This window comes from Somniosus microcephalus, chromosome 2 (assembly GCF_052327205.1).
Source record: "Somniosus microcephalus isolate GS21.2 chromosome 2, FLI_Smic_1.0, whole genome shotgun sequence".
Classification (NCBI taxonomy): Eukaryota; Metazoa; Chordata; class Chondrichthyes; order Squaliformes; family Somniosidae; genus Somniosus; species Somniosus microcephalus.
Genome location: NC_140988.1, coordinates 383,940,422 through 383,957,370, shown reverse-complemented (window position 1 = coordinate 383,957,370; position 16,949 = coordinate 383,940,422). Strand labels below are relative to the sequence as shown.

The 16,949-nt window shown below is 48.7% G+C and overlaps 1 protein-coding gene across 1 annotated transcript in view; it reads left to right on the top strand.

Moving 5' to 3' along the window:
* The window catches only part of LOC147123821 (apolipoprotein L6-like), a 97,467-nt gene that overhangs the window by 28,447 nt on the left and 52,071 nt on the right, over positions 1–16,949 (top strand). The window contains exon 2 of the mRNA XM_085976256.1: positions 14,149–14,256. Within this exon, the coding sequence (XP_085832382.1) occupies positions 14,149–14,256 (108 nt within the window). The remainder of the gene's footprint in view (positions 1–14,148; positions 14,257–16,949) is intronic.

Genomic DNA, 16,949 nt, shown 5'->3' with positions numbered 1-16,949 from the left:
GCATGGGTTAGATACAGATTCAAGCTCCCTCTACACTGTCCCATCAAACACTCCCAGGGCAGGTACAGCACGGGTTAGATACAGAGTAAAGCTCCCTCTACACTGTCCCATCAAACACTCCCAGGGCAGGTGCAGCACGGGTTAGATACAGAGTAAAACACCCTCTACACTGTCCAATCAAACACTCCCAGGCCAGGTACAGCACGGTTTAGAGACAGAGTAAAGCACCCTCTACACTGTCCCAACAAACACTCCCAGGGCATGTACAGCACGGGTTAGATACAGAGTAAAGCTCCCTCTACACTGTCCCATCAAACACTCCCAGGGCAGGTACAGCACGGGTTAGATACAGAGTAAAGCTCCCTCTACACTGTCCCATCAAACACTCCCAGGGCAGGTACAGCACGGGTTAGATATTGAGTAAAGCTCCCTCTACACTGTCCCATCAAACACTCCCAGGGCAGGTACAGCACGGGTTAGATACAGAGTAAAGCTGCCTCTACACTGTCCCATCAAACACTCCCAGGGGCAGGTACAGCACCGGTTAGATACAGAGTAAAGCTGCCCTCTGCACTGTCCCATCAAACACTCCCAGGGCAGGTACAGCATGGGTTAGATACAGAGTAAAGCTCCCTCTGCACTGTCGCATCAAACACTCCCAGGGCAGGTACAGCACGGGTTAGACATAGAGTAAAGCTCCCTCTGCACTGTCCCATCAAACACTCCCAGGGCAGGTACAGCATGGGTTAGATACAGAGTAAAGCTCCCCTCAACACTGTCCCATCAAACACTCCCAGGGCAGGTACAGCACGGGTTAGATACAGAGTGAAGCTCCCTCTACACTGTCCCATCAAACACTCCCAGGGCAGGTACAGCACGGGTTAGATACAGAGTAAAGCTCCCTCTGCACTGTCCCATCAAACACTCCCAGGGCAGGTACAGCACCGGTTAGATACAGAGTAAAGCTCCCTCTACACTGTCCCATCAAACACTCCCAGCGCAGGTACAGCACGAGTTAGATACAGAGTGAAGCTCCCCTCTACACTGTCCCATCAAACACTCCCAGGGGCCAGGACAGCACGGGTTAGATACAGAGTAACGCACCCTCTACACTGTCCCATCAAACACTCCCAAGGCAGGTACAGCACGGGTTAGATACAGAGTAAAGCACCCTCTACACTGTCCCATCAAAACACTCCAGGGCAGGTACAGCACGGGTTAGATACAGAGTAAAGCTCCCTCTACACTGTCCCATCAAACACTCCCATGGCAGGTACAGCACAGGTTAGATACAGAGTAAAGCTCCCTCTACACTGTCCCATCAAACAGTCCCAGGGCAGGTACAGCACGGGTTGGATACAGAGTAAAGCTGCCTCTGCACTGTCCCATCAAACACTCCCAGGGCAGGTACAGCACAGGTTAGATACAGAGTAAAGCTCCCTCTACACTGTCCCATCAAACAGTCCCAGGGCAGGTACAGCACGGGTTAGATACAGAGTAAAGCTGCCTCTGCACTGTCCCATCAAACACTCCCAGGGCAGGTACAGCACGGGTTAGATACAGAGTAAAGATCCCTCTACACTGTCCCATCAAACACTCCCAGGGCAGGTACAGCACGGGTTAGATACAGAGTAAAGCTGCTCTGCACTGTCCCATCAAACACTCCCAGGGCAGGTACAGCACGGGTTGGATACAGAGTAAAGCTCCCTCTGCACTGTCCCATCAAACAATCCCAGGGCAGGTACAGCACGGGTTAGATACAGAGTAAAGCTCCCTCTACACTGTCCCATCAAACACTCCCAGGGCAGGTACAGCACGGGTTAGATACTGAGTAAAGCTCCCTCTACACTGTCCCATCAAACACTCCCAGGGCAGGTACAGCACGGGTTAGATACAGAGTAAAGCTGCCTCTGCACTGTCCCATCAAACACTCCCAGGGCAGGTACAGCACGGGTTAGATACAGAGTAAAGCTGCCTCTGCACTGTCCCATCAAACACTCCCAGGGCAGGTACAGCACGGGTTAGATACAGAGTAAAGCTCCCTCTACACTGTCCCATCAGACACTCCCAGGGCAGGTACATCACGGGTTAGATACAGAGTAAAGCTCCCTCTACACTGTCCCATCAAACACTCCCAGGGCAGGTACAGCATGGGTTAGATACAGAGTGAAGCTCCCTCTACACTGTCCCATCAAACACTCCCAGGGCAGGTACAGCACGGGTTAGATACAGAGTAAAGCTCCCTCTACACTGTCATATCAAACAGTCCCAGGGCAGGTACAGCACGGGTTAGATACAAAGTAAAGCTCCCTCTACACTGTCCCATCAAACGCTCCCAGGGCAGGTGCAGCATGGGTTAGATACAGAGTGAAGCTCCCTCTACACTGTCCCATCAAACAATCCCAGGGCAGGTACAGCACGGGTTAGATACAGAGTAAAGCTCCCTCTACACTGTCATATCAAACAGTCCCAGGGCAGGTACAGCACGGGTTAGATACAAAGTAAAGCTCCCTCTACACTGTCCCATCAAACGCTCCCAGGGCAGGTGCAGCATGGGTTAGATACAGAGTAAAGCTCCCTCTACACTGTCCCATCAAACACTCCCAGGGCAGGTACAGCATGGGTTAGATACAGAGTGAAGCTCCCTCTACACTGTCCCATCAAACACTCCAGGGCAGGTACAGCACGGGTTAGATACAGAGTAAAGCTCCCTCTACACTGTCCCATCAAACACTCCCAGGGCAGGTACAGCACGGGTTAGATACAGAGTAAAGCTCCCTCTACACTGTCCCATCAAACACTCCCAGGGCAGGTACAGCACGGGTTAGATACAGATTAAAGCTCCCTCTACACTGTCCCATCAAACACTCCCAGGGCAGGTACAGCACGGGTTAGATACAGAGTAAAGCTCCCTTTACACTGTCCCATCAAACACTCCCAGGGCAGGTACAGCACGGGTTAGATACAGAGTAAAGCTTCCTCTACACTGTCCCATCAAACACTCCCAGGGCAGGTACAGCACGGGTTAGATGCAGAGTAAAGCTCCCTCTACACTGTCCCATCAAACACTCCCAGGGCAGGTACAGCACGGGTTAGATACAGAGTAAAGCACCCTCTACACTGTCCCATCAAACACTCCCAGGGCAGGTACAGCACGGGTTAGATACAGAGTAAAGCTCCCTCTACACTGTCCCAGCAAACACTCCCAGGGCAGGTACAGCACGGGTTAGATACAGAGTTAAGCTCCCTCTACACTGTCCCATCAAACACTCCCAGGGCAGGTACAGCACGGGTTAGATACAGAGTAAAGCTCCCACTAACTAACTAGTGGGGGGAAGGTTCCTAGAGAGCAAATAATATAAATGACAACAGAGAAGGTCATAGACTTAGGTAGCAGTGGGGAAATTAAAAACCAGAGCGTGTCAGGAAGGGGCAAAAGGTATGGAGTAAAACGTAAAGTAATAAAAAGGGCAAAAGCAGGAACTAAGTGTCACAAATCATCTTTGAAAGTTCTCTATCTGAATGCACATAGCATTCGTAACAAAATAGACGAGTTAATGGCACAAATAACTACATATGGGTATGATCTTGTGGCCATTACAGAAACATGGCTGCAGGGTGACAATGCTTGGGAATTAAACACACCAGGTTATTTAACGATCAGGAAGGACAGGCAGGAAGGAAGGAAGGGGAGGTGGGGTGGCTATGTTAATAAAGGAAGGAATCACTGTAATACAGAGAAATGATATTGGGTCAAAAGATCAGGATAATGAAACAGTTTGGGTGGAGGTAAGGAATAATAAGGGGAAAAAAACACTTGTGTGCGTAGTCTATAGGCCTCCGAACAGTGGCAACTCTGTTGGACGGAGTATCAATCAGGAAATAGTTGAGGCTTGTAATAAGGGAGCATCTATAATTATGGGGGATTTTAACTATCATATTAATTGGACAAATCAAATTGGGCAGGGCTGCCTTGAGGATGAGTTCATTGAGTGTATTAGGAATGGGTTTCTTGAGTAGTATGTAACTGAACCGACCAGGGGGCAAGCAACCTTAGATCTGGTCCTGTGTAACGAGACAGGATTAATTAAAAATGTCCTAGTAAAGGATCCCCTTGGAATGAGTGACCATAACATGGTTGAATTCCATATTCAATTAGAGGGTGAGAAGGTTGAATCTCAAACAAGCGTGCTAAGCTTGAATAAAGGAGACTATGAAGGTATGAGAGCGGAATTGAGTCGAGTGGATTGGGAAAATAGATTAAAGGGTAAGACGATACATGATCAGTGGTGTACATTTAAGGAGTTATTTTACAACTTCCAAAAAATATATATTCCACTGAGAAGAAAAGGGTGTAAAAGAAAAGACAGCCATCCGTGGCTAAGTAAAGAAATTAAGGATAGTATTCGACTAAAAACAAGGGCATATAAGGTAGCCAAATCTAGTGGGAGGATAGAGGATTGGGAAAACTTTAAAAGACAGCAAAAAATAACAAAAAGATTGATTAAGAAAGGGAAGATAGATTATTAAAGTAAATTAGCAAAAAATATAAAAACAGATAGTAAGAGTTTTTATAGTTATATAAAAAGAAAAAGGGTGGCTAAAGTAAATGTTGGTCCCTTAGAGGATGAGACCGGGAAATTAATGGTGGGAAATATGGAGATGGCAAAAACACTGAATGAATATTTTGTATCAGTCTTTACAGTAGAAGACACTAAGAATATCCCAACACTGGACAAACAGGGGGCTAAAGGGGGGGAGGAGCTAAACACGATCAAAATCACTAAGGAAGTGGTACTCGGTAAAATAATGGGACTCAAGGCGGATAAATTACCTGGACCTGATGGCTTACATCCTAGGGTCTTGAGGGAAGTGGCAGTAGGGATTGTGGATGCATTGGTAACAATTTTCCAAAACTCCCTGGACTCGGCAATGGTCCCGGCAGACTGGAAAACTGCTAATGTAACACCCTTATTTAAAAAGGGCAGTAGACAGAAGGCTGGAAACTATAGACCGGTTAGCCTAACATCTGTGGTAGGTAAAATTTTGGAGTCCATTATTAAGGAGACAGTAACAGGACATTTGGATAAGCATAATTTAATAGGACAAAGTCAGCATGGTTTTATGAAGGGGAAGTCATGTTTGACAAATTTGCTGGAGTTCTTTGAGGAAGTAACATATAGGGTGGATAAAGGGGAACCAGTGGACGTAGTGTATTTAGACTTCCAAAAGGCATTTGACAAGGTGCCACACAAAAGATTATTGCTTAAGATAAAAAATCACGGGATTGGGGGTAATATTCTGGCATGGATAGAGGATTGGCTATCTAACAGAAGGCAGAGAGTTGGGATAAATGGTTCATTCTCAGACTGGCAACCAGTAACTAGTGGTGTTCCGCAGGGGTCAGTGCTGGGTCCCCAACTCTTTACAATCTATATTAACGATTTGGAGGAGGGGACCGAGTGTAACATATCAAAGTTTGCAGATGATACTAAGATGGGAGGGAAAGTAGTGAGTGAGGAGGACATAAAAAACCTGCAAGGGGACATAGACAGGCTAAGTAAGTGGGCAGAGATTTGGCAGATGGAATACAATACTGGAAAGTGTGAGGTTATGCACTTTGGCAGGAAAAATCGTAGAGCAAGTTATTATCTTAATGGCAAGAAACTGGAAAGTACTGAAGTACAAAGGGATCTGGGGGTCCTGGTGCACGAAACTCAAAAGGTTAGTATGCAGGTGCAGCAAGTGATTGAGAAGGCCAATGGAATGTTGGCTTTCATTGCTAGGGGGATAGAATATAAAAATAGGGAGGTATTGCTTCAGTTGTACAAGGTATTGGTGAGACCGCACCTGGAATACTGCGTACAGTTTTGGTGTCCATACTTAAGAAAGGACACACTTGCTCTCGAGTCAGTACAAAGAAGGTTCACTCGGTTAATCCCGGGGATGAGGGGATGGACATATGAGGAGAGGTTGAGTAGATTGGGACTCTACTCATTGGAGTTTAGAAGAATGAGAGGCGATCTTATTGAAACATATAAGATTGTGAAGGGGTTGGATCGGGTGGATGCGGGGAGGATGGTCCCGATGATGGGTGAAACTAGAACTAGGGGGCATAGTCTTAGAATAAGGGGCTGCTCTTTCAAAACTGAGATGAGGAGGAACTACTTCACTCAGATGGTGGTAGGTCCATGGAATATGCTGCCCCAATAAGCTGTAGAAGCTACATCATTACATAAATTTAAAACAGAAATAGACAGTTTCCTAGAAGTAAAGGGAATTAAGGGTTACGGGGAGCGGGCAGGAATTTGGACATGAGTCTAGGTCCGGATTGGTCATGGCTCTGTGGGTAGCGGAGCGGGCCCAGGGGCCGTGTAGCCTGATCCTGCTCCTATTTCGTGTGTCTAATTCTGTTAGATTCAGGAGATGGTTCTGTGATAGTGGATTGGCGGTTAGGATCAGATCAGCCATGATCTTATTGAATGGCGGAGCAGGCTCGAGGGGCCGATTGGCCTACTCCTGCTCCTATTTCTTACGTTCTTATGTTCTCTACACTGTCCCATCAAACACTCCCAGGGCAGGTACAGCACATGTCAGATACAGAGTAAAGCTCCCTCTACACTTACCCGTAAAACACTCCCAGGGCAGGTACAGCACGGGTTAGATACAGAGTAAGGCTCCCTCTACACTGTCCCATCAAACACTCCCAGGGCAGGTACACTACGGGTTAGATACAGCGCAAAGCTCCCTCTACACTGTCCCATCAAACACTCCCAGGGCATGTACAGCACGGGTTAGATACAGAGTAAAGCTCCCTCTACACTGTCCCATCAAACACTCCCAGGGCAGGTACAGCACGGGTTAGATACAGAGTAAAGCTCCCTCTACACTGTCCCATCAAACACTCCCAGGGCAGGTACAGCACGGGTTAGATACAAAGTAAATCTCCCTCTACACTGTCCCATCAAACACTCCCAGGGCAGGTACAGCACGGGTTAGATACAGAGTAAAGCTCCCTCTACACTGTCCCATCAAACACACCCAGGGCAGGTACAGCACGGGTTAGATACAGAGTAAAGCTCTCTCTACACTGTCCCATCAAAGACTCCCAGGGCAGGTACAGCACGGGTTAGATACAGAGTAAAGCTCCCTCTACACTGTCCCGTCAAACACTCCCAGGGCAGGTACAGCACGGGTTAGATACAGAGTAAAGCTCCCTCTACACTGTCCCATCAAACACTCCCAGGGCAGGTACAGCACAGGTTAGATACAGAGTAAAGCTCCCTCTACACTGTCCCATCAAACACTCCCAGGGCAGGTACAGTACGGGTTAGATACATCGCAAAGCTCCCTCTACACTGTCCCATCAAACACTCCCAGGGCATGTACAGCACGGGTTAGATACAGAGTAAAGCTCCCTCTACACTGTCCCATCAAACACTCCCAGGGCAGGTACAGCACAGGTTAGATACAGAGTAAAGCTCCCTCTACACTGTCCCATCAAACACTCCCAGGGCAGGTACAGCACGGGTTAGATACAGAGTAAAGCTCCCTCCACACTGTCCCATCAAACACTCCCAGGGCAGGTACAGCACGGGTTAGATACAGAGTAAAGCTCCCTCTACACTGTCCCATCAAAGACTCCCAGGGCAGGTTCAGCACGGATTAGATACAGAGTAAAGCTCCCTCTACACTGTCCCATCAAACACTCCCAGGGCAGGTACAGCACGGGTTAGATACAGAGTAAAGCTCCCTCTACACTGTCCCATCAAACACTCCCAGGGCAGGTACAGCACGGGTTAGATACAGAGTAAAGCTCCATCTACACTGTCCCATCAAACACTCCCGGGGCAGGTACAGCACGGATTAGATACAGAGTAAAGCTCCCTCTACACTGTCCCATCAAACACTCCCGGGGCAGGTACAGCACGGGTTAGATACAGAGTAAAGCACCCTCTACACTGTCCCATCAAACACTCCCAGGGCAGGTACAGCACGGGTTAGATACAGAGTAAAGCTCCCTCTACACTGTCCCATCAAAGACTCCCAGGGCAGGTACAGCACGGGTTAGATACAGAGTAAAGCACCCTCTACACTGTCCCATCAAACACTCCCGGGGCAGGTACAGCACGGATTAGATACAGAGTAAAGCACCCTCTACACTGTCCCATCAAACACTCCCAGGGCAGGTACAGCACGGGTTAGTTACAGAGTAAAACTCCCTCTACACTGTCCCATCAAACAATCCCGGGGCAGGTACAACACGGATTAGATTCAGAGTAAAGCTCCCTCTACACTGTCCCATCAAGCACTCCCGGGGCAGGTACAGCACGGGTTAGTTACAGAGTAAAGCTCCCTCTACACTGTCCCATCAAACACTCCCAGGGCAGGTACAGCACGGGTTAGTTACAGAGTAAAGCTCCCTCTACACTGACCCATCAAACACTCCCAGGGCAGGTACAGCACGGGTTAGATACAGAGTAAAGCTCCCTCTACACTGTCCCATCAAACACTCCCAGGGCAGGTACAACACGGATTAGATTCAGAGTAAAGCTCCCTCTACACTGTCCCATCAAGCACTCCCGGGGCAGGTACAGCACGGGTTAGTTACAGAGTAAAGCTCCCTCTACACTGTCCCATCAAACACTCCCAGGGCAGGTACAGCACGGGTTAGATACAGAGTAAAGCTCCCTCTACACTGTCCCATCAAAGACTCCCAGGGCAGGTACAGCACGGGTTAGATACAGAGTAAAGCACCCTCTACACTGTCCCATCAAACACTCCCGGGGCAGGTACAGCACGGATTAGATACAGAGTAAAGCACCCTCTACACTGTCCCATCAAACACTCCCAGGGCAGGTACAGCACGGGTTAGTTACAGAGTAAAACTCCCTCTACACTGTCCCATCAAACAATCCCGGGGCAGGTACAACACGGATTAGATTCAGAGTAAAGCTCCCTCTACACTGTCCCATCAAGCACTCCCGGGGCAGGTACAGCACGGGTTAGTTACAGAGTAAAGCTCCCTCTACACTGTCCCATCAAACACTCCCAGGGCAGGTACAGCACGGGTTAGTTACAGAGTAAAGCTCCCTCTACACTGACCCATCAAACACTCCCAGGGCAGGTACAGCACGGGTTAGATACAGAGTAAAGCTCCCTCTACACTGTCCCATCAAACACTCCCAGGGCAGGTACAACACGGATTAGATTCAGAGTAAAGCTCCCTCTACACTGTCCCATCAAGCACTCCCGGGGCAGGTACAGCACGGGTTAGTTACAGAGTAAAGCTCCCTCTACACTGTCCCATCAAACACTCCCAGGGCAGGTACAGCACGGGTTAGATACAGAGTAAAGCTCCCTCTACACTGTCCCATCAAACACTCCCAGGGCAGGTACAGCACGGGTTAGATACAGAGTAAAGCTCCCTCTACACTGTCCCATCAAACACTCCCAGGGCAGGTACAGCACGGGTTAGATACAGAGTAAAGCTCCCTCTACACTGTCCCATCAAACACTCCCAGGGCAGGTACAGCACGGGTTAGATACAGAGTAAAGCACCCTCTACACTGTCCCATCAAACACTCCCGGGGCAGGTACAGCACGGATTAGATACAGAGTAAAGCACCCTCTACACTGTCCCATCAAACACTCCCAGGGCAGGTACAGCACGGGTTAGTTACAGAGTAAAACTCCCTCTACACTGTCCCATCAAACAATCCCGGGGCAGGTACAACACGGATTAGATTCAGAGTAAAGCTCCCTCTACACTGTCCCATCAAGCACTCCCGGGGCAGGTACAGCACGGGTTAGTTACAGAGTAAAGCTCCCTCTACACTGTCCCATCAAACACTCCCAGGGCAGGTACAGCACGGGTTAGTTACAGAGTAAAGCTCCCTCTACACTGACCCATCAAACACTCCCAGGGCAGGTACAGCACGGGTTAGATACAGAGTAAAGCTCCCTCTACACTGTCCCATCAAACACTCCCAGGGCAGGTACAACACGGATTAGATTCAGAGTAAAGCTCCCTCTACACTGTCCCATCAAGCACTCCCGGGGCAGGTACAGCACGGGTTAGTTACAGAGTAAAGCTCCCTCTACACTGTCCCATCAAACACTCCCAGGGCAGGTACAACACGGGGTTAGATACAGAGTGAAGCTCCCTCTACACTGCCCCATCAAACACTCCCAGGGCAGGTACAGCACGGGTTAGATACAGAGTAAAGCTCCCTCTACACTGTCCCATCAAACACTCCCAGGGCAGGTACAACACGGATTAGATTCAGAGTAAAGCTCCCTCTACACTGTCCCATCAAGCACTCCCGGGGCAGGTACAGCACGGGTTAGATACAGAGTAAAGCTCCCTCTACACTGTCCCATCAAACACTCCCAGGGCAGGTACAGCACGGGTTAGATACAGAGTAAAGCTCCCTCTACACTGTCCCATCAAACACTCCCAGGGCAGGTACAGCACGGGTTAGATACAGAGTAAAGCTCCCTGTACACTGTCCCATCAAACACTCCCAGGGCAGGTACAGCACGGGTTAGATACAGAGTAAAGCTCCCTCTACACTGTCCCATCAAACACTCCCAGGGCAGGTACAGAGTGTAAGGGTAAACCGGGAGAAGTTCTTCTCCCTGAGACGGAGCCTCTGATTTAAAGGGTCAACGTCCACCTTATTCCCAACCAATCACTCGGAGTCCGGAGGTTTGTTCAGTAAAGGAACTTTAATTTCAAGTCGACAGGGAAGACACTCATCCTGGGACGAATGCTCCCTGATCGTTGAAAATCTCCTGCCTTATATATAGGTTTTGTTCTGAGTCGTGGCTACTGTTTGCAATTAGGTGCATTACACGTATACATTTCTTTCATCATACAGTTGGCTTCGGGTGCAAATTCTTGTGACCTGTGTGCATTGGTCTTGTGACCCTATACGTTATCTCTCAATACATTCCTCAGTTAGTGATTCACGGTTTGTGCACTTTGGCCACGACTACACCAGACTTTCCTACTGGACATTGTCCATACCAATTCCTTATATGGTTGGATATATGCACTGTTCCTTAATCCCGCCATCTTAGCTCTTTTTTAACCCTTTCAGTCCCCCCTTTTGGTCCTGATTAATCCCTTTTAATCATTGACCAACCCGATTATTTCTCCTATTATTGTGTACTGCCGGGGTGGTGATCAAATCCAACCCATTGGGTCGTCTAGTTTATATAATCATATTGTCCTGATTTCTATGCCCCCTATATCCTTTCCATCGACATATTATCCACCCAAATACATAGGTTATAAGCATTAATGTTATTAGTACTATACATCCGTTAAGCAGGATTTTCTCCCAAGCCTTCGCTCGTTCATAGTAATAGTCCGTCTGCTCGATGGGAATCTGCCCAGGAGGTTTCTGTAACAATTACCACCGAACGACATACATCACTACTTTATCAAGGTCATGTACATTTCTTCCATTTCCTTCTTTCTTTATTTTGTTTTCTACGTTTTTTACAGGCGGCACATGCTGCTGTTCCCATTCCTATTGCCAAAACCAATTGTATTGTAACTAGTATGTGAGAAGTAATGCGGATCCATGGGCGGATGTTGACATTCATCCCCCAATCCCACAGCTTCTCATACCATGGGACTTCCTGTGGTTCTACTTCTGTGTCCCTTTCTAGTTCCCCAAGGTTCCTTTGCAACATTACGTATTGTTTCACCATTTTACTTCAACCCTCTTTTATCTCTTGCAGATCCTCTTGCAGGCGGGGTATCGGCGCCCCCACCGGATCTTCATAATTGACCAATTCGTCCCTTAAACTATCTGGCACAGTTAGTTTCATTTCCTCCCTTGAGTGTACAAGAGTTGGAATAAACGGCTCTTTTTCCGAGTGGCAGGCAGTGACTAGTGGGGTACCGCAGGGATTGGTCCTTGGACCCCAGCTATTCACAATATATATTAATGATCTAGACAAGGGAACTAGATGTAATATCTCCAAGTTTGCAGACGACACAAAGCTGGGTGGGCGTGTGTGCTGTGAGGAGGATGCCGAGAAACTCCAGGATGATTTGGACAGGTTGGGTGATTGGGCAGAAGCATGGCAGATGCAATATAATGTGGATAAATGTGAGGCTATCCACTTTGGTGGCAAAAACAGGAAGGCAGATTATTATCTGAATGGCAATAGATTGGGAGAAGGGGAAGTGCAACGAGACCTGGGTGTCCTTGTGCACCAGTCGCTGAAGGTAAGCATGCAGGTGCAGCAGGTGGTTAAGAAGGCAAATGGTTTGAGTACAGGAACAAGGATGTCTTGCTGCAGTTGTACAGGGCCTTGGTGAGACCACATCTTGAGTATTGTGTGCAGTTTTGGTCGCCTTACCTGAGGAAGGATGTTCTTGCCATGGAAGGAGTTCAGCGAAGATTCACCAGGCTGATACCTGGGATGGCAGGAATGACGTATGAGGAGAGATTGTGTCGATTGGGCTTATACTCGCTGGGGTTTAGAAGAATGAGAGGGGATCTCATTTAAACTTATAACATTCTGATAGGACTGGACAGACTAGGTGCAGGAAGGATGTTCCTGATGGTTGGGGAGTCCAGAACCAGGGGTCACAGTCTAAGGATAAGGGGTAAGCCATTTAGGACAGAAATGAGGAGGAATTTCTTCACCCAGAGAGTGGTGAACCTGTGGAATTCTCTACCACAGAAGGCAGTAGAGGCCAATTCATTAAATATATTCAAGAAGGAGTTGGATATATTTCTTAAGGCTAAAGGGATCAAGGGGTATGGGGAGAAAGCGGGGACAGGGTACTGAATTTGGATGATCAGCCATGATCGCATTGAATGGCGGAGTAGGCTCGAGGGGCCGAATGGCCTACTCCTGCTCCTATCTTCTGTGTTTCTATGTTACACTGTCCCATCAAACAGCCCCAGGGCAGGTACAGCACGGGTTACATACAGAGTTAAGCTCCCTCTACACTAACCTATCAAACACTCCCAGGGCATGTACAGTACGGATTAGATACAGAGTAAAGCTCCCTCTATACTGTCCCATCAAACAGCCCCAGGGCAGGTACAGCACGGGTTAGATACAGAGCAAACCTCCCTCGACAATGTCCCATCAAACACTCCCAGAGCAGGGACAGCACGGGTTACATACAGAGTTAAGCTCCCTCTACACTAACCTATCAAACACTCCCAGGGCAGGTACAGCATGGGTTAGATACAGAGTAAAGCTCCCTCTACACTGTCCCATCGAACACTCCCAGGGCAGGTACAGCGCGGGTTAGATACAGAGTAAAGCTCCCTCTAACCTGCTAATGCATTTGTTCCTATGTGTTGGTCAAGTTTTATGTTTGATGCAGATCAGTGAAGTTGTTAGAAATCAATCTTTGGACCCTGAGAATGATGTGGGTTTTGACATTGTGACGGCCGTCACATCTTGCACGGACGTGCTTCAGGCAGCTGACCTGATTGAGCATGTCCTGAGGCCTTTACCACAGTCAATAAATTGACACTCCCACAGGCTGATAATAGCAGTAGAACCAGTGTAATTCAAGTATGCTCCCCGTAATATGCCACGGGCTCTGTGACATGCACCTGTACAGATGGCATTACAATTTTAAAGTCTGATCTAAAAGACGGCACCTCTGACAGTGCAGCACTCCCTCAGCGCTACACTGGAGAGTCAGCCTGGATCATGCGCTCCATTCCAGCACTGGGCTGAACCCAGTGACTGTCTGACTAAGGCAGGGGAGAGCTACCAATCGAGCCAAGCTGACTCGCCTTTATTTTCCTCACTCAAAGTTACGATTCCCCTCCTGATGTTTGAGTAAATTTATTACTGTAATATTAGTGTCTGTTTCAATAGTACACCATTAATCTCCCAGTAATAAAATCATCCCTGATGTTTCAGCAGCTTTATTACTGTAATATTAGTGCTTGTTTCTAGGCCATCCCTCACCACTGAAATGTTTAAAAAGCAGTCAGCCCCAGGAAATTGGAAATTCTTTGAATACCCGGCAGTCCATCGTTAATTCTCAAGCTAATTACTTATAAAGCGGGGAGTGGAAGAGGGCAGTCGCGGCAGGAATGCAGGACAGTGACGCTGTGCTGAATCCACTGATGGGCTTTCATTCCCACGCAGAATGGCAGCGACCAACTCCTGCTCCCAGGAGATCTGCTCGATCGACTCTTCACAGCCTGACTGGAGAGAGCAGCCCTCTGCAGGAACACACTCCTGCTGCTGCAAAAGGTAGGATGACCAAACTGATGGCTGAATTCTATTCCGAGGGTTAGGCCTCCTTCTTCAAGCTGCTGTCAGTCAGTTTCGGGATCACTGGCTCTGCCTCAGGAGGGGCTGTCCCCGTCCATCGTGCGGCACCGTCTCCCCGTCGTGTGACCCTCCCCCAGTAATGGTCTCTCTACCAATTCAAAATGAAACATCACACGTGAAAAAGTGTTGCACTCCTGATCTACACCATTATAAATATTGTTTTTTTAAAAATTATTCCTGCTTTACTGTCTGTTTACTTCAGCTTCTTTACATCAACAGAAATTTCATCAGACTCGTGGTCCCTGCTGGCCTCATCTCATCTCACCATTCTGAGTGAGGGTAGTGCGAAGGAACGGATCACTCCCAGCGCAAGTACAGCATGGGTTAGATACAGAGTAAAGCTCCCTCTACACTGTCCCATCAAACACTCCCAGGGCAGGTACAGCATGGGTTAGATACAGAGTAAAGCTCCCTCTACACTGTCCCATCAAACACTCCCAGGGCAGGTACAGCACGGGTTAGATACAGAGTAAAGCTCCCTCTACACTGTCCCATCAAACACTCCCAGGGCAGGTACAGCACGGGTTAGATACAGAGTAAAGCTCCCTCTACACTGTCCCATCAAACACTCCCAGGCAGGTACAGCACGGGTTATATACAGAGTAAAGCTCCCTCTACACTGTCTCATCAAACACTCCCAGGGCAGGTACAGCACGGGTTAGATACAGAGTAAAGCTCCCTCTACACTGTCCCATCAAACACTCCCAGGGCAGGTACAGCACGGGTTAGATACAGAGTAAAGCTCCCTCTACACTCTCCCATCAAACACTCCCAGGGCAGGTACAGCACGGGTTAGATACAGAGTAAAGCTCCCTCTACACTGTCCCGTCAAACACTCCCAGGGCAGGTACAGCACGGGTTAGATACAGAGTAAAGCTCCCTCTACACTGTCCCATCAAACACTCCCAGGGCAGGTACTGCACGGGTTAGATACAGAGTAAAGCTCCCTCTACACTGTCCCATCAAACACTCCCAGGGCAGGTACTGCACGGGTTAGATACAGAGTAAAGCTCCCTCTACACTGTCCCATCAAACACTCCCAGGGCAGGTACAGCACGGGTTAGATACAGAGTAAAGCTCCCTCTAAACTGTCCCATCAAACACTCCCAGGGCAGGTACAGCACGAGCTAGATACAGAGTAAAGCTCCCTCTCCACTGTCCCATCAAACACTCCCAGGGCAGGTACAGCATGGGTTAGATACAGAATAAAGCTCCCTCTACACTGTCCCATCAAACACTCCCAGCGCAGGTACAGCACGGGTTAGATACAGAGTAAATCTCCCTCTACACTGTCCCATCAAACACTCCCAGGGCAGGTACTGCACGGGTTAGATACAGAGTAAAGCTCCCTCTACACTGTCCCATCAAACACTCCCAGGGCAGGTACAGTACGGGTTAGATACAGAGTAAAGCTCCCTCTACACTGTCCCATCAAACACTCCCAGGGCAGGTACAGCACAGGTTAGATACAGAGCAAAGCTCCCTCTACACTGTCCCATTAAACACTCCCAGGGCAGGTACAGCATGAGCTAGATACAGAGTAAAGCTCCCTCTACACTGTCCCATCAAACACTCCCAGGGCAGGTACAGCACGGGTTAGATACAGAGTAAAGCTCCCTCTACACTGTCCCATCAAACACTCCCAGGGCAGGTACAGCACGGGTTAGATACAGAGTAAAGCTCCCTCTACACTGTCCCATCAAACACTCCCAGGGCAGGTACAGCACGGGTTAGATACAGAGTAAAGCTCCCTCTACACTGTCCCATCAAACACTCCCAGGGCAGGTACAGCACAGGTTAAATACAGATTAAAGCTCCCACCACACTGTCCCATCAAACACTCCCAGGGCAGGTACAGCACGGGTTAAATACAGAGTAAAGCTCCCTCTACGCTGTCCCATCAAACACTCCCAGGGCAGGTACAGCACGGGTTAAATACAGATTAAAGCTCCCTCTACACTGTCCCATGAAACACTCCCAGCGCAGGTACAGCACGAGCTAGATACAGAGTAAAGCTCCCTCTACACTGTCCCATCAAACACTCCCAGCGCAGGTACAGCACGGGTTAGATACAGAGTAAAGCTCCCTCTACACTGTCCCATCAAACACTCCCAGGGCAGGTACAGCATGGGTTAGATACAGAGTAAAGCTCCCTCTACACTGTCCCATCAAACACTCCCAGGACAGGTACAGTACGTGGTTAGATACAGAGTAAAGCTCCCTCTACACTCTCGCATCAAAAACTCCTAGGGCAGGTACAGCACGGATTAGATACAGAGTAAAGCTCAATCTACACTGTCCCATCAAACACTCCCAGGGCAGGTACAGCATGGGTTATATACAGAGTAAGGCTCCCTCTGCACTGTCCCATCAAACACTCCCAGGGCAGGTACAGCACGGGTTAGATACAGAGTAAAGCTCCCTCTACACTGTCCCATCAAACACTCCCAGGGCAGGTACTGCACGGGTTAGATACAGAGTAAAGCTCCCTCTACACTGTCCCATCAAACAATCTCAGGGCAGGTACAGCATGGGTTAGATACAGAGTAAAGCTCCCTCTACACTGTCCCATCAGACACTCCCAGGGCAGGTACAGCACGGGTTAGATACAG